Consider the following 25,683-nt stretch of genomic DNA (forward strand, 5'->3'; position numbering starts at 1 on the left):
GTTGCTGTTTTTTTAAATACTTTTACATATACTTTATGTAATTATTGAGCGTTTAAAAGAATTATTATTGTTATTATTAATTATCAGGTGAAATAACAACATAGTTTTTTCTTTAAAAAATGTAAACACGACTGCATCTGGTTACACAAAGCTATGCACTATATATATACTTTACGGAAAAACTATTGATCCAAGCGTGTGAAACTAAAGTGTTTTATTTATTGTTTTACGAACCTAATTTCAAATGTATGCCATTTTTTTAACAAAAAAAAAGGTATATTTTTTATAAGATATATATATATATATATATATATATATATATATATATATATATATATATATATAAATATTTTTTTTTTTTTGCCAATAATATTTATATAAAAACGTTTATCTTTTTGAAAATCTCTGTAAAAGAAACGCTATTTTTTAAAAATAATATATAAAAAAATTGCATATTGGAAATCAGATCGAGCAGTACTATAAGGAAAACATACTGTATGCAAAAAAAAAAAAATAATAAAAAAAAAAAATAATCTATTATACCTCATTTTGTTATTTTTTTTACCGTTTAAAAAATTTTCAAACAACATCTTTATAAATAAGGAGCATTTTAAAATAAATTAGCATTTATTTGATCTGCTTTAATGGTCTCTTCATTTCTACGCTTTTTTTCTTTATGAATACATATGATTTTTTATTTGGTATTTTAGATTTAAGAACTTCGTTTTGATAAATATTTTTTTCAATTTCTTATTCAGTTTAATATGTAAATATTAGTTTGTTAGACACACAATATTGGATTAAAACTGATATTATCAACAAAATCATGTCTGGGGCAGTATTTGTTTTAACTTAGCAATTACCTATTTAAAAAAATATAACAGATCTGCCTCTGCTTTGTTTTGAAGTTCTAAGAAAAACTACTTAGTTATCATAGTTTTTTTATTGTTATATTTTAGCCTTTGTTGATACTAAGGTGTTGTGTTTAATTTGAGATTTTAACAAAATCATATTGTATTTGGTTTTTAAAAATTATTCTTTACACTTACACTCGGAAAATAGTTTTTCTATTTCTTTAGAATCAAGTTTGAATTCGAAAATTTCTATTTTAAAATAATTTTATAAAACTACTGTTTGTTTATTATTTATATAAAAAATGCAAACATTAACAGTTTTAACAATTTAACGTTTTATAATACTTTTTACTTTAAACAATAATTCATTTTTTACTTTTTTGACATTATTGCTGTAGTCTTGCAATACCAAGAAAGAGTCTAGTATGTGCAGAACTTTAACAGAAAGTTTATTTGTAAACTCACTTTAATTTTTTGTTATAGATACTTACTAAAAATGGATTTAATATGTTTTAATTTAATCTACTATTGAATTTTTAACTACATGATCAATCCAAAATTTGAATTTATTAGGAGGATATGTTACTAAATATCGTGATATGTGATTTTCACACTTATTTTAGTATTTTCTAAATGTTTAGGTGTGCTGTGCTAACAAATGACTTTATAATTGGTAAACTTATAGGTTTTTTTAATCTAACCTCATTTTTTTGTGCTGAAAACTTAGTATTTAATTATATACATAATATTTGCATAACTACTTGTTTATCACTCTACTAAAATGTTACCTTAATGAATAATAATAAAAAAAAGTTAATAAAATATTTTCCCCTAACATTTTATCATTTTATTAAATTTGCTTAGAGTGATATGGAAAATTTTATTAACTAAAACATTTACTGAAAACAATAATAGGTAATCTGCTTATGTTTACCTTCCAATGATGCAGTAACAGAAAACAAATATATTTGAGCATAATCAAAACGCACAAAGGATACCTAATAAAAAACAACAATGAAAAGTTATTCTTATAAATAACATTTTATTAATTGTTAGCTTTAACTTCCTATAATTGATAAACATTTTTAGAATACTGCAAAATAAGTATAAAACAGCAACAAGAAACATTTTAAACTCTTAAATAGTATTTTTGTATAAAGGTTATAATTTGTTGTGGTTATGGTTTTCTTTAAACTAGAATTTTTAATAAGATGTTGTCTTTAACAAGGCTATTATTCTTTTAGTTTTAATTAATTCTTTTAGTTACGATTACATCGAAATAAGTAAACTCATTTTAACTTGTTAAATTAAACTCATGTTAACTTTTGTTAACCTAAAGAACGTAAAAATATAAAATAGATTGAACTGGCAAATCTTTCAATTAAGCTAAGCTCTTGGAAAGTAAAATTTTTAATGAAACTCGACTTATTAAGTTTATACAAACAAATAAAAAGTAAATTGAAAAATATATTTATTCTTAAATTTTTTTTTTCTGAATAAAAAAATATAGAGTACTATAAAAGTTATTTAAATATATGAATAAAAAGTAAAGTACTTATCTGAAAAAATTGAATAATAAACTGAAATTATTTTTTTTCTATAAAAAAAAAAAATGTTTTAAAGCTTTTAAAGTTGTTAAAATTTAACTACTCTAAAATGAAACATATATACCAATAGGTATCAATAGCTGCAAACACTTTTAACTATTAAAAAGTCACATATCAAATATTTTGTCAGAATACTCAAATTATGGAATTTTCGAAAAAGAAATATATTTTTCTGAAGTTCAAAAGATTTTTTTTTTATCTATTTATAATGATCTTAATTAAAGTGGTTTGTTATTTGCTTATAAGTTTTACAAAACAGTTATTGTATATAAAAGGAATTTAATGAAACCTTAGTGTTTAATCTTTGGTTGAAAGGACCCAAAAAGTATTCTTTTTTTTCTATTGACTAAATCTTACGACAACTTTTTTAAACAACTTCATGTTATTCTGTCAATCTAAAATTTTGATCACAGACATGATATTATTCATTCTATCAAGTTTTAAAAGCACAGACAGTAAGAGATCAATAATGTTACATAATAAAATTGAAAGAATCTTCTTTAACAACTTAATACATTAAAAACAGATTATAATAAGATGAATAATAATAATAAATTTGAATTGATAACATTTTAAATAAAACGTTAATCAATTTTAAAGATCAAGGTAGATTTAAGTAATATGAACATCTTGATAATATGAGCATACCAACAGATTTTTGAATGTTAGCAATGAAGTTAAAGTGGTTTTGTATTTTTTAAATTGGCTTACTGTGTTGATAATAGGAATCAGTAAAATTAGTCTAAATTTATATGTGGTAAATTGCGGCTCTCATCTAATTTAAATGCTATTCAATTTCTCTTCGTTGTTAAAATATTATTATTACGCATGAAAGAATTTGTTGCGCAAAATTGTAAAGTTACAGTAGAAGTATTTTTTTAATAAGAAAAATATTTTAGATAGTAATCCATTTCCATTTTTTATGAAAATCAATGCAAAGAAATATTTGCTTTTGACTTTATATAAAAATACTTTTTTTGTTTGATACAAGCATGCTCAAAATACCCATTGTTTTCATTGAAATCATCTACTCTGACTTAAGTGACCATTAACCGAAGCAACTTATCAATGAAAACTGGGATCAGGTTGTTAATTGCAAAGATACTTACACAGCATACGATATTTTTAAACTCATATTTACAAGTTTGTACGAAATAGCGTTTCGGAAGCTTGAGCAGTTAACTCAACTCAAAAATCTTAAAAGTCCTTGGATGACAAAAGGTCTTATTAAATCTTCAATAAAAAAAAAAAAACTTCATTAAAAGTTTTTGAAAAAAAAGACTTATAAAAACGAAAAAATATATAAACAATACAAAAGTCTATTAGAAAAATTCAAAAAGCATTCAAAAAAAAAACTTTTATTGCAATTTATTAGAAAAATATTGCGTTAACACCAAAAAAATATGGGGTGTAATTAAAGAGGTAACAGAGAAAAAAAAAGATGCCACCAAATTGTTCCCGCAATACTTAAAGACACATAAAAATGGTACAATAGCCAATAAGGCAATAGATATTGCAGAGAAATTTAATAATTATTTTATAAAAATAGGGGAAAAATTAGCTAATAAAATAACTCCTGGAAAAAATGATGACATTAGTGTGAACGTTGTAAAAAATGTCTACAATAATATTGATAATCCCCTTCTGCATATCTGTAATCTGTCTTTAAAAATTGGGGTATTCCCTGATCAGCTAAAGTAGCAAAAGTTTTTCCTATATTTAAAAGCGGAGATGATTCTGAAGCTTCTAATACAGGCCTATATCTATTTTACAATGCATTTCAAAAATAATAGAGCGCATAATGCACAACAGACTTTACAACTATCTGGTAAACCACCACCTTCTAAATAATAAGCGATATGGTTTTCAAAAACGCCATTCAACAGAACACACTATAGCCAAACTTTTCAACGAAGTTTTAAATGAGTTTGACAACAATAAAAACACCCTTCGGGTTTTTCTCAATCTTTCAAAAGCATTTGACACAGTTGACCACGAGATTCTTCTTTATAAACTGTGTAATTATGGAATAAGAATAACAATTTGAAATGGTTTCGCTCTTACCTTAATAATCGGAAACAAGCTTTATTATATAACAACTCTGTAACACGACTTTGAAAACATTACTTGTGGGGTTTCACAAGGATCAATTCTTGGTCCATTGTTATTCCTCGTTTACATTAATAATATCTACTTATCTTCTAACATACTTAACTTGGTCCTTTTCGCTGGTGATAAGCAAATATTCTTTAGCTACACAAACATTAGCCTATTATATAACACTGTTAATCAAGAACTTGAGAAAGAATGATTTACGGCTAACAAACTTTCTCTAAATATCGAAAAAAGTAAATATATTCTTTTTACAAAATTATCAAAATCTGAAACCCTCTCCTTAAAACTACCTGATTTACTAATTGATAAAACTAAACTTAAACGAGAATGCTCAATCAAGCTTTGAGACGTAATTCTTAATGAACATATTAGCTGGAGTAATTATATTAAAGTAATAGAAAATAAAATATCTAAAAATATTGGTATTATTTATAAAACATAACATCTACTGAACACAAGTTGTTTATAAAGTTTTTACTATATTAACTACTGCAACGTTATCTGGGAAAGTACTTCTCCCTCAAAGTTAAATACGATCTACAAAATACAAAAAAGAGCAAGTCGGTTGATAATAAATGCAAATAAATACGCTCGTGCCAGACCACTACTAATTGTAATTGAAGTGCCTAATATCTATGAAATAAATGTTCTTAATATGCTTATTTTTATGTTTAAGTTTAAAAATGGTATGCTACCAAGCATTTTCTCAACATTTTAAACGTGCAACAAATAAACACTTATTTGATTTTGATACAAAGAAATTACTGTTCTTTTATTAAAATTTTTTAATAAACTTAATTATTTGTTGTCTTATAAATTGACGCAACATCTTAATTTTATTGTATGGAACTTAAAACATGTTTAATATTATTCTATTTTATAATGATAACACAATTTGTAAATGCAATATTTATCATATCTTATACAATTTGTAGATGGAATATAAAACAGATTTATTTAGTTTTCTATGTATATATGAAAGGACATATATTTGTATGTATATGTGTGTGTGTGTAATAAAAATAAAAGTAGAATAAAATAGAAAATTAAAAAAATAATAATAATAAAAAAATAATTTTTTTTTCCCTGCAAATAGTAAATTAATTGCTAAATCAGTTTTCTCTTTAGTTTCTGTTTTCCTTTTTCATTTTTATTTGCTGAATTTTTAAGTTATATTAACGGGGCTGAATGATAAGACGATGTCCTCTGCCAGCTCCGGTCAAAACTTTAATGTTATATTTTTATGTTGTAAAAACATTGTAAAAGCTTATTTTTTTAATGACGAAGTTAAATAAACAAATCTTGTCAAAGGTCCTAAAAATGCACCGGTTTTTCAAATAAATGAGAAATTACTGTATGTTTTGAATAAAACTTAAACAAGATGATGCTTTTTAATACTTCAACAATACACAATATTTTTTTTTAATTTAAAAGTTTTTAATTTTTATCCTTTAACTGCTTAAGCTAATGAAATTGAGATAATATCGAATCAAATATTTTTTTTGCGTAGAACAAAACGTAGAAATAAACGTTTAATTTTGATTAGCGTAATTCTTTTTTATTTTTTAAAACTGTTTTTAGAATTACAAAGAATAATTTTTTCAACGCGTTTTGTAACAAAACATGTTCCATTTTGTAATAATGCAATGAAATTGTGTTAATAATATATTGAAGTAATGTATTGTATCTTAGCAGGCTGTTTATTTTTCAAGAACGTGCCAATATCTTTGCTTTAAATTTAAGTAAGTGGATTTTTTTCATTATATTGGTTTTATATAGTTTAATGTTGGATATTTTTTATTTTTTTCAATTTTTTTAATTTGTTATTTTTAGTTTCTAAGTTTTTATTTATTTATTTGAATTTTTATGCATATTCTATACAATGTTCTTTAATCCGAAGATGTTATTGGCTAAGCATAGGAACAGCCGCATATAGTCATTAAAACTAATCTAAATTAGCGTCCGTTATTGTCCAACATATTTGCGTACCGAAGTCTACTTAAGCGCTGAGTTGGCGATGGTAGGATTTGAACTTGTATCGTACAACAATCCGAGTTTTAACTTTTTTGTTTGACGCTTTAAACAACAGAGCTATTCAGCCATAACAAAGAAGTTATGTTTTGCATAAATTTAATTATTTTATATATTATAAAAATTATATTTTTATATTATAGGATAGGGTATTTCCTGATTTTTAGTTTGCTCTATTTTTTTACTTTTTTATTTTGTAAAATAATGTTTAAAGTATAACTCAAAGATTATATCATGACAGCAGGTCTCGTTTAACCTTTTTATTGCATACTTATGTTAGTTGGACTAACGTAAACTTTATCCATACGTATTTGTGTGCTATATAAGAAGTTTTATTAAATCTTGACTTTCTCTGAGTGGTAAAAATTTCATAAGGTCTAATGAAAACTGCTAAACATTTTATATGGAAACACACTAATTTTATCAACAAATAGAAACTCCGTTCTTTGCCATTGCTGTTATATTACTCATAATGTGAGACGTGATAATTGCGGGAATATTTAAAATTATCAAACATCTTTTTGACTGGCAGTGTACGGGGACTATAAAGTGTTGAGCCACCTAAGATATGTACCATAAAAAATCTGCGCGTGTTCTGATATAGTGTTTACGGAGACCGTACATCATTTCAAATAGCTAATTATTTTAAAATGTCATTGTATTAGTGTTATTCAAACTTTTAACAATTTTGTTATCAAAAAAATTAGTTTTAATTGAATTTTTATCAAATCAAGATAAGAAGCGAGAAATAATTATGCATTATCTCGTTAAAAATCCTGGTCAAACAAACAAAGGCATTTCTAAATTGTTGCAGATTGCTTTGAGAACAGTCTAGAGCGTTGTGAAACAATTTAAGGAAACTGGTTTAAATAAAAGGAAATCTGGAAGTGAAAGAAAAAAATGTTTTGTTAGACGAGATCTTGGTAAAAAGTGAAAGATGCCTTAGAAAAAAACTCGGAGATTTCTGTTCGAACTCTAGCGAATAAATTTAAGAAAAGTGCTTCCACTAAACAGCGAGCAAAAAAAATTGTGGCTATAAATCTTATAAAAAGAAAAAAGTTTCTCGTCGTGAAGAAAAGCAAAAAAATGTCGTAATTCGTTGTTCGAAGCTGTTCTATAAACAATTAAAAAAATCATGTTTGATAATTGACGATTAAACTTATTGTGCTGCATACTTCCGATCTCTTCCAGGACACCAATTTTAATTAGCAATTAATTGCAAGAAACTGAATTCCAATTATAAATGCTTTGGAATGCAAAAATTCTCTGAAAAATTCTTTGTTTGACAAGCAATCTGTGAATGTGGTGAAAGAAGCTCTTGTTTTGTGATTTCGGGAACAATTAACACCAAAATATACATAAAAGAATGCCTTAAGATACGCCTTTTTGCCGTTTTAAGAACACACACGGGTAACCCGTTATTTTGGCCCAATTTAGCATCATGTCACTACTCTGGGACAACTTTAAACTGGCTTTGAGAACATAAAGTAGATTTCGTTGAGAAACACTGCAATCCACCAATTTGTCCCAAACTACGTCCTATCGAAAGATATTTTGCTCTTGTCAAAACGAAACTAAGGATAAATGTAAAAGAAGCCAAAAACATTGAAGACTTCAAAAATAGAGGGATAAGGGCTACCAAGAAAGTCCAGCCGAAGACTGTGCAAAAGCAGATGTTGAGTGTAAAACGCAAAGTGTGTGGGTTCTCATGTACAAAATTTTACAAACTTTCTTAAGTGAAATTCAAGAATATTAATATATTTACTTTCAAAATATATATAACATTCAATATCGAAACACAATAGTTAAATAAATATCCTTTAAAATGTCCGTGGAGATTTTTTCTGGTATATATCTTACTGACCTAACTGCAACACCAGTTAATGCATCTATTTTAACAGCTGTATAGCCAAAATATAAATATACTTATGACACAAGAATTTTAATTATAAACAATTTACCAACACCAGTTTCTCTAAAACTAATAGAATTTAGTTTACTCTGTTATTCATATTTTTTACATTGAAGTGACACTTATGAACAGAGTTTCAGAAGTGCAGGAGGGGATTGATTGATATTTTTATATTTTATATTCCATTTTTCATTGTAATAGTAAAATTCAATTGCTATTTTATAGTGTTAAATAAGTTTACTGCATGTTAGCAAAAACTTTTTTTAAAAAATATTTTTAAAACACTCTTAAAAATTTGAATGTTTGATAAAACAAGCAAAACATTTAACTTCAAAATATAATTCTTCAAAAGTAAAAAACGTCAAAAAAAGGAACTTTAGATTTATTAATAAATATAACTTAATCTTATAAAACTATGGAATTCAAAATAGTTTAACAAATCGTTACTCCTGCGGTGTAGCATTTACGACCAAAATTTTATAGCTTTTTGTTTCCGGGGTCCCATCATTCCAATTTTCTCAATGCATCTCAAATGCCAAAAAATTCTGATATATTCTGTTAATTTGATATGAAATTAGTAACCATCAAAAATGATTTACGCTTGAACGTTGTTCCAACGTCTTTCATTTTGTAAGAAAGACGTTGGTGTGATGTTATTAATAAAAGAGCGGAAAATATTACACTTTCAGAAAAAAAAAAAACGTTATAAAGACGTTCGACAAATTTAAAATTATGTAAAATGATATTGAGATAATGGTATTTCTATCATTTTTTAGACGTTGGACTAATGCCAGATATGAAATACAGGTCATCTTTAACACTAGAAGCCCCAGGTTTTTTATATACCTAGAAACCCCAAAGTGGATCAATTGATCCAACTTAATATTTATATGCATTTAGACTTATTTTCTTGTTAAAGTGTATGAAACTAACAGTTAAAACTATTAATTTTGATGTAAATTATATAAAATATATAAATTTCTTTCACCGTACATACATATACATAAGATTTATGCCCAAATTACGGCGCATTTTACTCTAAGTAGAATTTTTGTAGCATGGTTTGCCTAAATCTGGATTACCAGCATATTTATACAGATAATTTAAACCGAACAAAAAAAATGAAAATGTTAGTGAATAAAAGAAGATATTGTTTCCACATATTTGGTATAAATATGCTGCCACCACAAGTACACTAGTATTACTGATTTACTGTATGAAACTCACTACTATACTGACTTGTGGTAAAGAATAATAATAGATATTTGTATTATAATGAAACGCTCAAGCTCAGCAAACGCTGAAGGTGCTTCATCATCAAAAACTTCTGTTGCAGCACATCCTCTTTCAATTGACCAATCAGTTACACATCAACGCCCAAAACGTGTGTCGGCGCAACAGTGTTTGTTCATATTATAAGATCTCTCGGAAATTGACAGTGGTGATGAATCAGATTCAACAAAAAAAAGTGACGAAGCAGATGTTGTTGAAGATAATCTTTCTGATGACGATGAAAGTAATACTTTTATTTACAATTCAGAAAGTAGTAGCGATGAAAACGAAGATGAAAATTCATGCGGTGGGAGTAATGATTTAACTGTTAAAACTCGTAGAGATGATGTAAAATGGACTGTTGTGTCAAAAGTTGAGGTAACTGGAAGATTTCAAACTCAGAATGTGTTTACTGCCAAAAGCGGAACAACTTCTTATTGTCGTAATGTTTTGACTCCTATTGATGCATTTAGACTAATTATGGATGAAGGGTTTACACGCTTTATCAAAAAATGTACTGTTTTATCTGCCAATTTATCAAATGAAGGATGGAATATAAGCGACATTGAACTTGATGCTTTTATAGGCTTAATATATCTTCGCGGATGCATGAACGCAAGAAATTTTCCGGTTAAATTCCTATGGTCTGAAAAATATGGCAACAAAGCTTTTATAGAAACTATGCTGCGTTCTCGATTTGAAGACATCATGAAAAACATTAGATTTGATATACGTTCAAAACGTAGAGAGCTTATCCAAAGTGATAAATTTGCTCTTATGTCATGGGTGCTGACAAGATTTGTAGAAAACAGTCAAAAATGTTATATACCTGAGGAATCTTTAACAATTGATGAACAGTTGTTCCCAACTAAAGCTCGGTGTCGCTTTACACAGTATATGCCTAATAAACCGGACAAGTTTGGAATCAAATTCTGGATTTTAGCTGATCTAAAGACTAAATTTTGTCTCAGTATTAAACCGTATCTAGGTAAAGATGAAAGCCGTGTAGAAAATTTGGGTACTCATGTGGTCATGTCACTAATGGAACCTTATTTAGGCCATGGGTATAATGTTACTACAGATAACTTTTTTACAAGTGTTGATCTTGCAACAAAACTTTTGCAAAAGAAAACGTCGATTGTTGGAACAGTTAAACATAGTAGAAAAGAAAATCCAGCACTTGATCCACTTCCACTTTACGATTCGAGTTTCTACATAAATGGACCGTTGAACTTGATTATCTATCAAGCAAAGAAGAAGAAAACTGTAATTTTATTATCAACACTTCATAGAGGGGCGACTAAGCAAAGTGATGGGAAGAAGAAACCTGAGGGAATACTTTATTACAATGCAAATAAATGTGGAGTTGATATGTTAGATTCAATGTGTCGACAAATGTCAACAAAATCTGGGTGCCGACGTTGGCCGCTAGCTGTTTTCTTCAATATTTTGGATTTGACTGGTGTAAATGCGTGGATCATTTTTAAAAAAGTTACACAACAAAAAATTTCGAGACGAAAGTTTCTTTACACTTTATCTGAACAGTTAAGAGAAGCTAATATTACTCACCGAAAATCCCTAGTTGCTGCTAACAGTAATACCACAACAGCTACCAACAGTAGTACACAATTATCAACTCGTTTGAGATGTCAGATAAAAACAAACTGCAAACGTAATCTGACATCAACAGTATGTGAAAGTTGTAAGAAACCTGTTTGTGGAAAGTGCATGTCAAATATATGCAAATATTGCAAATAACATTATTTATTTGACTAAAATTGTTATGTATATGCATGTTTTCTATAAGGTGGATCAATTGATCCAGCTTAGGGTTATTAGGTATAAATATTTATAGCCGCATCTCTGAATGTGTTTTAGATGTAGTTTTTTCGCTTTTTAGTAAAAAATATCAAAATAATAAAAGTCATAAAATATCATTTTGTCAACATTAAAACTTTAGCTTCAGCAAAGTGTCAAAGTCGTGTTTGGATCAATTGATCCACCTTGGGGCTTCTAGTTTTAATAAAGTTAGCGGAACGTTGTAAGAAAAAGTTTCTCTAACATTTTTCTAACATTTTATTATGCTGTTTCCACAATGCAAAGTGCAAAAAATGCACAATGCTACAGTATATATATATATATCATTGTGCTAGACTTAAATTGCATGGCATACTAAAGAGGGCAGAATGGAATATTTTCACAAAGTGAAAAATAAAATTCATTTTAATAAACAACTCTCCTTAACACCAGAGATGTTTAGCGTTTTTCTTGCAATCATAATTAATTTTATTTCAGGTGAATGCTTGTCTATTTGAGCAAGCAGCATCTTCTTACCAGACACCAATAATTTTAAACTCAAGAAATTTTTAAATTAAAAGATAAAATTATAAGGTAGCGATTCAGTTGTTTCTTATAACAAATGAATCCGGCTAAGTATATTGTATGTTGTAAATGTTGGAAAGTAATAATCCACAATTATATTTAAAAAAATCGGTTTTTGCAAAAAAGACCATTTTCTGAAAGCATTTTGATCTGCTACAAATAGTGTTTAAGAAACTCGTTAAAAGGATTAGGCTTTCGCTTGCCAAAAAAAAGCAAAAAAGGTTTAGAACCAAACAAGCAATGTTAAGACCAAAGCTGTCTATTAAAAATTTTAAAAAAGGACAGGCCATATACATTTACAACTAAATGTATGTCATTGTTAATTTGCAAGTCGTGTAAATCTTGGAGTATATTTTTAATACCTATAGCTAAATGCTAAAATTGAGATAACTTTACTCACAATAACTTTTCAGTATTAACATAATTAAATGCTTTCAGTAACATATTGGATATTTTAAATAGATTCCTATACCCATATTGCCGTATCAAGACAAGCAAGTCATTTAATAAAAAATATAAAACTAAATGTTTAACTACCTAACGAACAGAGTTAAGCGTTATATCAGGGCATTTTTTAGAGTGAAAAGAAACTATTGTAGAGAATTTAATTGAAGGCAACATAGAATCAATTTCAAAAATGTCAAAACTATTGTGTTTTGGACTGAAAAAAAAATCAACAAATAAACTTCGATAACTATCACTTTTTTAATAAACATGCAACAAAGAGTTATCCTTTTGTGAAAGTGATTTTCATGTCTTTGAACAAAATAAGATAAAATAAAGTTTAACATGAGATAAAATAAAATTTTATGTAAGATAAAGGAAAGTTTAATATTAGATATATTAAAGTTTACTATATAAAATACAAAATTTTATCATTAATTTGTTGGTTATAAGCTTGCAATTCCTAAAGCCTTTTTAAATAAATTATTTTTTTGACATACGTTACACAGGCAGATCAAATAGTTTTAAATATATCTAGCTTTATTAATTTCTTATTTTTTTCATAAGGATAAGTATACGAAGTGATATAAGATAAATTTTAGTAACTTTCATTAAAGTTTTAATTTTTTTTGCTTTTATTGATAAATATTATTATAATTTAGAGATTCCGGTCAGCTAACACATAAGAACATTGATAATATGTTTCAACAATATGACTCGTTGTTTTCGACTAACATCAACCGCCAACATTGTTTTTATATCGTTTTGGTTACAAAGACGACGTCACCAACAACCAATAAACAATGTTGGCCCAACATTATATTTTACGTTGGTTCAACATTATTTTTTATATTGTATTTTAAGCAGTGATATTTATGTGCACGAGATCGAAAACGAGAACGAAAAAAAAAGCTTTTCGTTTACAAAAACGAAAGCTGAAACAAAATTTATTTTATGAACAAGAACAGAATAAAAACGATAATTTTAAATTTTTGAACAAACTAAAAACTGAATTGAAAATTATATTTAAAACGAAAATGTTTTCGTTCTAGTTTTAAAACGAGTTGAATTATTTGATATATATATATATATATATATATATATATATATATATATATATATTATATATATATATATATATATATTCAGTATGGAAATGGTTTAAATACGATGCGTTTTCCAATAAATCAGGATGTTTAGCTTTAGTTGATGGTGAGACAGTATGCACTACAAATTTGTGTGGAAAGAACCCAACAAATCTTAGGGTTTGTTTATCTGTTTAAGTAATGGCTTTTATTTTGAAATAAACGACTTGTTTTATTATTTTAGAGTAAATATTCAATAACATATCATGGCCGACAACACGGGTTTAAAAGTGGAGGGGCACAATCATTTTTTTCCACAAAAAAGTCCTCTTTGTCTAGAATTTTATAAAAAAAAAAGGTTCTTTAGAATGGGGGCACGTGCCCTCTGGCTACTTCCTTTTCCCAGCGTTGTTGGCCCTGCGTATGGGAGCTTGTTTATAGATCAATTAATAAATAAAATAAAATATACAAACAAAAAATTATAAAAAATTGAAAGAAACTAATTTTATACCTATTGAGTTGAAAGAGTTGCAATTACAGAAATTAAGTTGAAAAAAGCATACGGGGATAAAGAGAAAAGCAGTGGATGAAGATTAGAATTAGGGGGTGGCGAGAGGGGTTCTGAACTTTAATTCTAGGCACTGGATGTATAATGTTGCATTTAATTAAGCTTTTTCATTTTTATATATAGCATTATGTTCTACTTCTTTTAATTATTTATGCCTATATTATTTATAAATCATATTACAAAAATTTATACTATAAACGAAAAAAATAAATTATATAAAAACTAGAACTAAATTTGTTTTAACATGAAATGAATATAAACTAGAACTGAAAACTTTGTCTCAAAACTAAATAAAAACTAAAACTATAATTATTTTTTGAACAAAAATATCACTGATTTTCGATTTACTCAAAATTATATTTTACGTTAGGACAAAATTATATTTAACTATTATAGGAATTAAACTTGTTTGTTATTTACTTTAGTATATATTTATAATCACATTATATATTATATAACTATATGCATTCATAGTTGTATATGGGTACTTATACATACATTTTTCACCTATTTTAGCGAATCATTATCGGTGATGACGTTTGCTCATACTAAATATAATGAATGAGACTGCATTTGAATAATGAGGCATGATTTATGTTTGTTTTGCTTGTGGCCAAATATTTCGTCATTTAAGAAAAAGATAAATATCTTAGCAAAATATATTTCAATAATCAACTGAAATGTTTTGATTAATAATAATTTTTATAAATTATTAAAATATATATTTGCATATCTGTCTTTTTTTGATGCAACTCAACTACTATGATAATAAAGTCACTCTAATTTATATAGATCAACGTTGATCCAATACTTATAATCCAATAATAATCAATACACATTCAATTAACGTTGGGTCATAATCATCAAATCAACGTTAATTCATATACATTGGATCAAGATGGGGTTATACACATTTGGTCAACGTGGATTCATATAGAATGGATCCACGTTGATCACAATACATTGAATCATTGGTTTTAGATCGATAAAGCAACCAATTTTTGCAATGTTTTTAGATATGTTGGACCAATGTAGTTTTGCTAATTATTTTTAATTGCGTCCCAAGTAAGGTTTTTATTAATATATTTACGATAAAACTAACATTTAAGAAACGTTGTATTTGGATTGGAGAAAACAACCGACGTTCGCGATGTATTTACATAGGCTGACCCAACGTAAAGGTGCTAGCTGGTATGGTATAATTGTTTACACCTATGCAAGATATATATAACATTAATTGGTTGTTTTTGTTATAACTATTATTATATAGTGTCGAATTCAGCTTCAACAATAACCTGCAGGTTAAACAATAACCTGAAGGTTTAACAATAAACAACAGATGAGGTTGTACTCACTTATACTTGACTTATTATTATGGTTTATTACTTTTATTGATAAATATCGATATATTTTGGAGCTTCCAACTAGTACAGTTCCTTCGTATAGTTGTACTCACCTAGACTCATACTAGACAACTTTACTTCGTTTGGTTGTCTTTATTATTACTGTTTTTGAAGGTGTCCAGTCCATAATTTAATAAATGAGATTAAAATAAATACAATTGATTGGTATACTTGTACTGACCTATACTAGAAAATATTACATTTATTGGTTTTTTTTATTATAATTTTTATAAAATAGTGTCTAGTCCAGTTTCCACAATATCATGTAAATAGTTATATTCACGATACTTGGCTTATTACATTGATTAATTGGTTTTATTTATAAATGTAATGTTTTGCGTTGATAGACGACTTGGCTCACCTTCACGTTAGTGTCTATTGTTAAAAATGACTACTGGCTTGTTTCTTGAAAACTGATTATTGGGTTGTTTTAACTGAAGCTGACTATATATATATTCGTTCTATGTTTGAAGATTTCCTTAGTTGTTTGAAGGTTTACCTTAGTTGTTAATTTATATTTGTGTTGCTTTTCAAAAAGAGATAATTCAAACTTGCAATCAATTAATCCTAATACCAACTTAAAAATAAATTTTCTCAAAATAAGTTCCTTATTTATATCGGTGTTTTTTTAAAAAGGCGAATTTTCTCAAAAAGTTTTAAGCAATTCCGCTTTTTTAAAAATTGCTGATTTATATCTTATTTACTGATTCCCATTTTTAAATTATCAAGTAAATAAGTAGAGTATATAACGCATTAATATTTAAGTAGTGTGTAATAAAGGTTTTCAGTAACAGTTTTGTTTCATTTTTAGGTCAAATTCCATCTTTTTAGATTAATTTTGAAAGTTACTGCAGTTTAAATTTCATTAATCTTCATTGCATTTACTAAGCGCTACATAATAATGAAACAATGTTTTAATTCATTTGCTTTTATAAGTTTTTTTGATATGGTAATCATATTTTTTTGTAAACTTTTTTAACAAAAAAAAGTTTTACGTAATATCAATTAAAATTGGTTGTTGTTTCTCCGATAAAATTTTATATTTTTTCTCTTTTAAGTAATTTTTGTAGCGATATATTGGCCATTTTCGCTTTCTTTTTTTACAATTATGTTTATTTTATATGTGAATGGAAATTATTTATACTTTTATGACTTTAGTTATTACGGATTTAGTTTTATTCCCATTAAATATATTTTTGTACCGAGATTCTGTAAATAATAGCAATAATAACTTAATAAATCGCAAAAACAGGTATTAAAAACAGCTAAATTGAAAGAATTTGTTGAAAGTTTATTGCAGAAAAGTTTCTTTAAAGAATGTCAAGCAATTCGAACTAACTTACATGCCCTTTTACTTTTTTAAATAAGTCTTGTTGAGAGGAGTTAAGAATATCATTTCAAATTTTTTTTCAACAGACTTTAAATTTGATTTATTTTATTGCAGCTTCTAAATGTTTTAAAGGAAATGTTTCATCTGTCATTTCTGTAAAAGATACTTTTGTTATAAATAAAAATGTTGAAGTAAGTTCTAGTTAATTAGTAACCTAAAACAAAAAAATTTAAATCGATTTATTTTCTACCGTAAACTAATATTTATTGAAATAAATAACGAAACTAAATAAAAGTTTAGATATAGTCTATTGTGAAACGTAGTTACCATGAGCCAAATGATACCGTTTCTGACAGCTCTTGTAAAATATAATTGTTTTTTGTAATTTTAATTTGAAAAAGTTTATTATTTCATCTCAAGAAAATTTTGTTTTGTTACTCACGAAAAATTGTATACTTTTTCCTCTTTGAAGCTATTACTTTGTATGGATATACTGATCATTTTTACTTTTCACTTTTATATTTCCATTATGTTTTTACATTTGAATGAAAACCGTTTATACTTTTATCACCTTTGGTGACTGCAATCCAGATTAGGGGAAAATGATGCTGTGAATCATTTCGGCAATTAAATACTGACTGAGTGTGTGAATAATTCAAATCAATACTTTTTTGATTTGAATCTGGTTGTAATGACTAAGTTTCTATGTAAAATTTTAAAGGTTCTTTTTCTGTTCCAGCAGAAAATAATTTTTTTTATTGATAAAATCAGATTTAATTTTAGGTTTTAGAGGAAACGCGTTGTACAGCCAACTGCTAAAAAGAACTGGTTGAGAAAAATACTTAATAATAGATTATTAAGTAAAAAATATAAAAAGGCAAAATGAATACTTGACTATGCCGTAGTGGTGTAGTACAAAGTGCTTGCTTCATAAGCTAGAAGTTCGCAGTTCGATCCACACCACGTCCCTGGTAGTGATGCGTTTTACTTGTTTCTCTGCCCAGTTGTCTTGTTAGCCAAGGATTGCCTTTTGGATTTAAGTAAAATAAAAAGGTCTATAACAACAATAAAGCAGCTTTTCAAACAGTTGTAGTTCTTTCAGCCTTAATAAGGTCAATAACAATAAAAAATAAATAAAAATAACCTTATATCTAAACACAAAAACTTAAAGTTTTACTCTTTTTTGCAGCTTGAGACTCAAAATGTCAGTATCAGTTTTAATATTATAGGAATAGCATGTGGTAAAGTTTTTCTCGGTAAATTTAATTTTAAGAATTTCGTATTTATATAAATCAATATAAAGTTTAACCTGCTTATATTTTTTTTCCAGTCCCTTTTCTTGACCATCTCAAAACTTTCTCTTTGACTCATTCTTAAGAAACAGTTGTGGGACACAATGTTTTGCTCAAGTCATTTTAAATGACACCATTTAGATAAAATAGCAATCTGTTATATATCAGGTATCAGAGAAAAAATGTATAAAGTTTTCAAAATTAAACCAATAAATGTTGGTTTTAAATTCAAATCAACTATCATTTGTGTAACTATAAATGAATTAGATTACATGCAAAATGTTCTACTATAATTCGGTTTTTAGTCTTGCAAACCAAAGTCAATTATATGTGAGCAAGTTCCGAATTTATACAATAACCAAGAATTTATTGATTTAAATAATTCAGACATAAAACCACATTATCAAATGGTCGGAAGTTTTCTTTACGCAATGCCACGTGCGAGAACAGATTTAAGCTATACTGTTATGAGATTATCTCAGCATTTATAAAAAATAAAAAAGTGCTAATTGGATTATAATTAAACATGTATTTTGCTAAATAAAAAATACTTTAAACTATTATTTAACTTTTAAGAAAAATGCCGATAAGTTAAAGCTTCATGCTTTCTGTGAGGCGGAATAATCTTCAGCTTTTGATCGACAGAGTATATCAGATTACAGTTATTTTTTGCGTAAAGATGGAACAGTCATAAGTTGAAAATCATGGAAGCAATCTACTGTTGGCCTGTCCACCTGTGAAGCAGAATAAAGTATATATCTGTATTTTGCCAAGAAATTACTTATTTATCAATACTAGTAGTAGAATTATTAGAAAAAAAATTCGAACCAGTCACTCCTAAAAACAATAACCCATGACTGATATTTTATATGTAATTATATTACCAATGTCTTATGTATACTTTTAATAATATTTAAAAAAATTATTATCGATATTTATTTCCACCATTTTAAATGAATGCATTACCAGTTTATACATTTATAACAGTCAACTTACAAACAATGAAAAATTTAAGATTAAGTATATTATATAAATATGTACTATGTATATCAATACACACTCTATTAAATTTACTTTTTCGGTTTTTCTAACAAGTCACAAAAAAAACAAAACATTAGTCTTTAAATAAAAAATTGCCACAATACAAGTTCATAATTGAGATACATTACACAAGTTATAAGGAAACCTATTAGGTAAGTTCTAGCTTAGAATTAGTTCCACAAGATACTAAAAAAAAACATGATTTCCATTGGAATAAATAATAATTTCAAGGTTATTTACTTATAGTACAAATACTAATCTACCTCGTTAGAAAAAAAATTTAACCATTGTTGTAATTTGGTTGATTTTTGGTTGCAATGCCAGTTAACTTAATTCCAGCGACGTTCCAACATCGGCATAACAATGTTATTTTAACGTTTGTCTATCAAACATTAGAACAACCTCGGGAAAACGTTATCAACATAAGCAACGTCACTTGACAACTATAAACTTTTCAACTGATGCTTTTAAAGCAACGTCAACATTCCAACGTAAACACATCTTGATTTTACAAAATGTAAAAATACTCGCAATTTGTAAATGGTTGAAAAACCATTATCGATAAAAAACTGTTAGTTTTAATATGGTTTTAATGCATTGTGATCAGTAATACTAATAATTATTACAGTATTTCTTTATATTCCACAGTCAATTTATATATTTAACTTTTGAGCATTTTAAGAATAAATAAAAGTTACTAAAACATTATTTGATTTTTAAAAATTGTTGAAGTTTTTGTCATCTTTTTAAATTCTTTGTATATTAACGTAATTTGTAATTTTTTATACAATATATAGTTATATAATACATAGTTTTTCGATGTAGTTATTCTTAAATTTTTCCTTTCTTTGTAAATTAACTGATATAAATATATAAAAAGTTTATAATTAACTTCTTATAGTTTAATTTTATAAAATTTTATTTATTTTTTCTCTAGCACCCTGAGATAGATTGTTATTTGATCTAAATGAAGTCATTTAAAGTGGATTGAACAAAACAAGGTGTCCTTTAACACTGTTCTTTTAGGTCGAGAGTTAGTTTAAAGAAAAGTTTTAATAAGGCCAAAGAAAGGAGCTAAAAGAAAACAAAGATTGAAACAAAGTGTAAAATGAGCATAGTAAGCCTCAAGTTGGTTTGAATTTATTTAAAATTCTTAAAATTAAATTTACCGTTAAAAACTTTCTTATATGCTGTTCCTGCAATATTATATCTGATACTGAGTCTCACAATTTTAAGTCTCATGACGCAAAAAGGGTGAAAAGTTAATTTTTTGTGTTCTTTTATAACGTAAGTTTAATTTATGTTTTTCTTATTGTTATTCACAAATTACTACCAGAGACGCGACAGGATCCAACTCCAAACTTCTCTTTTATGAAGCAAGCGCTTTGCCACTACTTCACTAACGCAAAATTTAGTGTAAATTTTTTAATTTTTTTACTCAATAACTTTTTAATAGTAATTATTTTCAATACCCTATTTTTAGCAATTGGCATGACAAAGCGTTTTCTCTGAAACCTAAATTTAAAATTGATTTTAAGAAGAGAAAAACATATCCGACAGAACAGCAACAGAAAAACTATATTTTACACCAGAACTTAGTCATAATGTCACAATAAACAAAATATTGATTTGAATCAAGTACACACTCAGTCAGTTTTAGTTTTGGAAATGAATCTCAATCTCATGCCTCCCTAGTTTTAGACTTGAAACAAATACACAATTTTGACCATTATAATTATAATTGAAATGACCCTTTTTTTTAGTTTTTTAATTTTTCTTATGTTAGATCACCTCCTCAATGTCAAGGAGGTTTTGACATAACTCCCTCTCAACTCTATAACTCTGAAACACAAAAATAGTTTAATAAAAGTCAAAATACATTTTTTATTGTTTTTGTGTGTGTTATGTGATATTATATAGTTTTTGTACGCGATATGATAAAGTTTTTAAATGCGATATGAAATGCAAAAATTATATATGTATATATATATATATATATATATATATATATATATATATATATATATATATATATATTTCACCTATCACCGTAGTGCTATCATAAAGATGTTATCTTAACTCTCTAAATAAAACACACAAACCTTGAAAAGTAAGACCGCTGCGCGAAAAACAAATTAATCGTATAATTAAATAAAATACTTGATAAGCTAAAATGTATTTTTGTTGATTGCTATGAATTTTTTAAAATTGTTTACATACTGATTTCCAGTACAAAGTTATCAAGTTGTTTGAAATCAAAAATAATTGACTCAAAAATACATCATCTCATCATTTATTTATAAAAATAACAAAATACTATAAAGATAACATAATACTATAAAGTATCTGTCAAAAGTATTAAATATATTATTATTAATATATAATTATATATTGTTATAAGTAAACATTTTTATTTATAAGTTATCTCTAAATATGAATACGCTAATGAATATTATTATTATTAGTGCGCATAGTTACGCATAGTTAGGCCTATTGTTCGTATTGTCGCTTTCGGTTCAGTATCCTGTAAAATACACCATTTCTTAGTTTTTAAGTAGTTTCTTGACTTTTTTTATGAGCGGTTATATGTTCCATGCGGTCTTTCGATTAAGGTCAGCAACCAAATTAGAGCTGATATACTTTTATTTTCAAGGAGAATTGATGTTGTTCATTGTATAAAATAAAAATTTAAATAATCGTTTGTTTGTTGTTGGCTGTTTTTATTTTTCTAATTTTTATAGCCTGTTTTCATTTTTTAGGAGAAGTTAGATTATTTATAGATTAAGATTATTAGATTATTTATAGATTAAGATCATTTTTTGTAGAAGAATAATAAGAATAAAATTTTATTTATGTATTTAAATCAAAAGTTTATTTAAAAAAAGGGGGGGCTTAATGATAAGATGAATTTTGTCTTCTTCAAGCCCCAGTCATGTAAATATTTGTTTTTATAAATTACGAGTGTAAATTATTTTCAATCGGCAAATACAATACTGAAAAAAAAAAAAAAAAAAAAAAAAAAAAAAAAAAAAAAAAGTTGAATAAAATACGACCGTTGTTTGTGGTCATGTAAGTTTATATACATATGTTTGCGTTTATTTCAATCTATTTTATATTTCTCTATATCTATACTTTATATTCTTAGGAAATATAATAAGGAATAGAAAAATTTAAAAAAATTCTTCTGGAATTTTTCAAAAGAATGTTCTGTTATGATTCATTTTAAAGTATCTGTATTTTTGTTTATTAGAAATTTTTGATTTTGTTCTTAAATGGTTTCATCTTTTTCATTCCAATGTTGTGAATTGTAGTCTGCATTCTTTGTTGCATTAAAAATAATTGATGCTAATAATGTTGTTTTATAGTTGTTAAAGGTTTGTATATATGTTTATACTTTGCTCAAAGTTAAAAAGTTTTTGATAAATACGTGTATGTGATGATATATGTTTTATAGTTGTTTTATAAATGTGTTTATATAAATGTTTTTCAACATAGTATGAAATGTATTTTATCTAATGTGTACATGGTTGTTAAATGAGTTGTTTTTATATGTTATATAAAATTAAAAAAAATATTGTGTTTTATAGTTAGTATAACTATAACACACAATATATTTGACATATAGATCTCGAGCAAGATTCGTCAACCTTACCAGTCAAGTGGTGTTATTGCTTTAGATCTAAGTGTAGTCTAGCCTTCAATATAACTTTTTTGAAAATACATAACATTATCTTTCATAATTTTTTGCGTAATGTTGTTACCTTTGGCTTATCTTTATGTTAATGTCTGTTGTTAAAAATAAATAAAAGGTAGTTTCATTACTAGAAGTCGCTGCTTTTGTTTCCTAATATAAATACATTAATATAATTTCTTTAAGCAGAAACATAAATAAGTGACTTTTATCTGAAATAGCACAGTAAATATTATTATTATTATTATTATTATTATTATTATTAGTGCGCATAGTTATACCTATTGTTCGATATTAGTTACAATTCTGTATTCTGTAAAATACACTATTTCTTAGTTTTTAAGTAGTTTCTGACTTTTTAATCAATGTATAATAATTTCTTTTGCATGAATGAATTGTGGTTTAGGATATAATTGTGTTATTATATGTTTGCTTTTCTATATTAAATATAGCATTAATCATTTTCATACATTTTTATTTAAGTTTAATTATTTATAATTTATTAAGATTTAGATTATTAAAAAATTCATGTTTACAGAGTTGTTATTGATCATAATCGAGTTGTTGTACCAAAGAAATTGTAGAGGTTTATTTATAAAATGTACTATATATGTTATAAAAAAAATTATGGATTTCATATGTTTTCACTAATAAATATTTCAATATATATATATATATATATATATATATATATATATATATATATATATATATATATATATATATATATATATATATATATATATATATATATATATATATATATATATATATATATATATATATATATATATATATATATATATATATATATATATATATATATATATATATATATATATATATATATATATATATATATATATATATCCTTGGAGTTGCAGCAGCGCCATAGTTTGTGTGTTGTAGGAGGGGGGGAGGGGGCATTTACGAACCCGCGTTAAAACCTGTTTTGTAAATAACGCATTTATAAGTTTTATTATGCGTTTTGTTCAAAGTTTTCATCCCAACACATGAACTATGACGCTGTCCGCGACTCCAAGGATATATGTATGTATATATATATATATGTATGTATATATATATATTTTTTTTTAGAAACACTTTACTGTTTCTAATAAAAAAAGGATATTTGATTGTTTCTAAATTTTTTTTTGAAGAAGCAAAGCAAATTTTAACTTTTTTTTAAAAGTCTTTACTAATATGGTTGCAGGTTTTTCTCAAGTTTAATTAAATAAACTTAAGAAAAAGTAATGCAGGTGTATTACTTTTGATGATGGCAAATTTTATTTTGCATTTATTTGGCTTCTTTATTTTATAATTTTTCGAATAAAATTTTTTTAGTCATTTATTATGCATTTTTATTTTATGGTTAACTTTAGATTAGTAAAACAAAGAAATAATTAGTATTGCTTTGATAAATATGTTTAATGAAAATGATGACATTGAAATGGATGATAGGCTAGATGAAGTTATGCATTTACAAGACGATGTAAGTGCTAAAAGGCGTGTTGAAAATAATCGTAGGCGAAATGAAAAAATAGACCTATACTTAGGCGAGATAAAATTAATCATTTACAAAATGAAAAGAAATAGGCTTAATCAAGATGAAGTTAATTGTCACCAAAATGAAAGAAATAGGCTTGATCGAGATAATGTTAATCGTCACCAAAATGAAAGAAATAGGCTTGATCGAGATAGGGTTAATCGCCGCCAAAATGAAAGAAATAGGAAAATTATTATCAGTATCAATATATATATATATATATATATATATATATATATATATATATATATATATATATATATATATATATATATATATATATATAAATATATATATATATATATATATATATATATATATATATATTAGTGATGTGCGAAATTCGAAACTGAATTTTAGTTTTGTTTCAAATCGACCTTTTTTTTTAGTTTCGAAGAATTCGAATTTTCGAAGTATAGTATCTTTGTTTCGAAGTGAACCCAAAGTTAATCAAACTTTATCGTTTAAAAGTGAAAGAAAAAAGTTATACAGTTCTACAATGGCGGATAGTAACGATGGTAATTGTCGAAGTATTGTCTGGGAATTTTTTAGTAGACAAACAACGAATGGCAATAGAATTATAGGCATTTGCAAAATAGGAACATGCAAGTTACCTGTTCAGTGTCCAACTGGAGCAACAACAGGTCTTTATGCTCACTTACGTGCTGCTAATCCGAAAGCGCATAAAGAGTGTGTAGCGAGAAATGAAGAGAATCGTAAAAGAAAACTTGCAGAACAAGAACTAAAAAATGAAAATAAGAAGCAAAGTAAAGTTGATGACCTTTTTAATAAGAAAGCACATTGGTTGTCAAGTCACCCAATTGCCATCGCTATAACGATTTTGGTTGGTCACATGCTTGCTATAGACATGTTGCTATACGACTTTGTAGAAGGCAGAGGATTCAAAGAACTGATGAAATTAATGAAACCACAATATCTGGTGCCAAGCAGAACTACGTTTTCAAGATCAGTTGTACCTGAGTTATATTGTAGTGTAAAACAGAAAACTGCTAATGAAATATATCGAGATTTTGAAGATATTCCTTCATATTCATTCACGACTGACCTTTGGACTTCGAGGGCGCAAGATCCATTTATTTATTTCTGTCT

The 25,683-nt window shown here is 26.2% G+C and overlaps 1 protein-coding gene and 1 long non-coding RNA gene across 3 annotated transcripts in view; one reads left to right on the forward strand and one right to left on the reverse strand.

The window, feature by feature from the left end:
* Positions 1–25,683, reverse strand: part of LOC136082387 (fibroblast growth factor receptor 2-like) — a 261,248-nt gene that overhangs the window by 72,738 nt on the left and 162,827 nt on the right. For both annotated transcript variants that reach the window (XM_065801557.1, XM_065801558.1), the window contains one exon: positions 1,789–1,852. In XM_065801557.1, the coding sequence (XP_065657629.1) occupies positions 1,789–1,852 (64 nt within the window). The remainder of the gene's footprint in view (positions 1–1,788; positions 1,853–25,683) is intronic.
* On the forward strand, positions 170–13,412 carry LOC136082388 (uncharacterized). The gene is made up of 3 exons (XR_010639654.1): positions 170–274; positions 6,269–6,318; positions 13,280–13,412. It is a non-coding gene; the product is annotated as an uncharacterized LOC136082388 (long non-coding RNA).

Source organism: Hydra vulgaris, chromosome 07 (genome assembly GCF_038396675.1).
Source record: "Hydra vulgaris chromosome 07, alternate assembly HydraT2T_AEP".
Lineage (NCBI taxonomy): Eukaryota > Metazoa > Cnidaria > Hydrozoa > Anthoathecata > Hydridae > Hydra > Hydra vulgaris.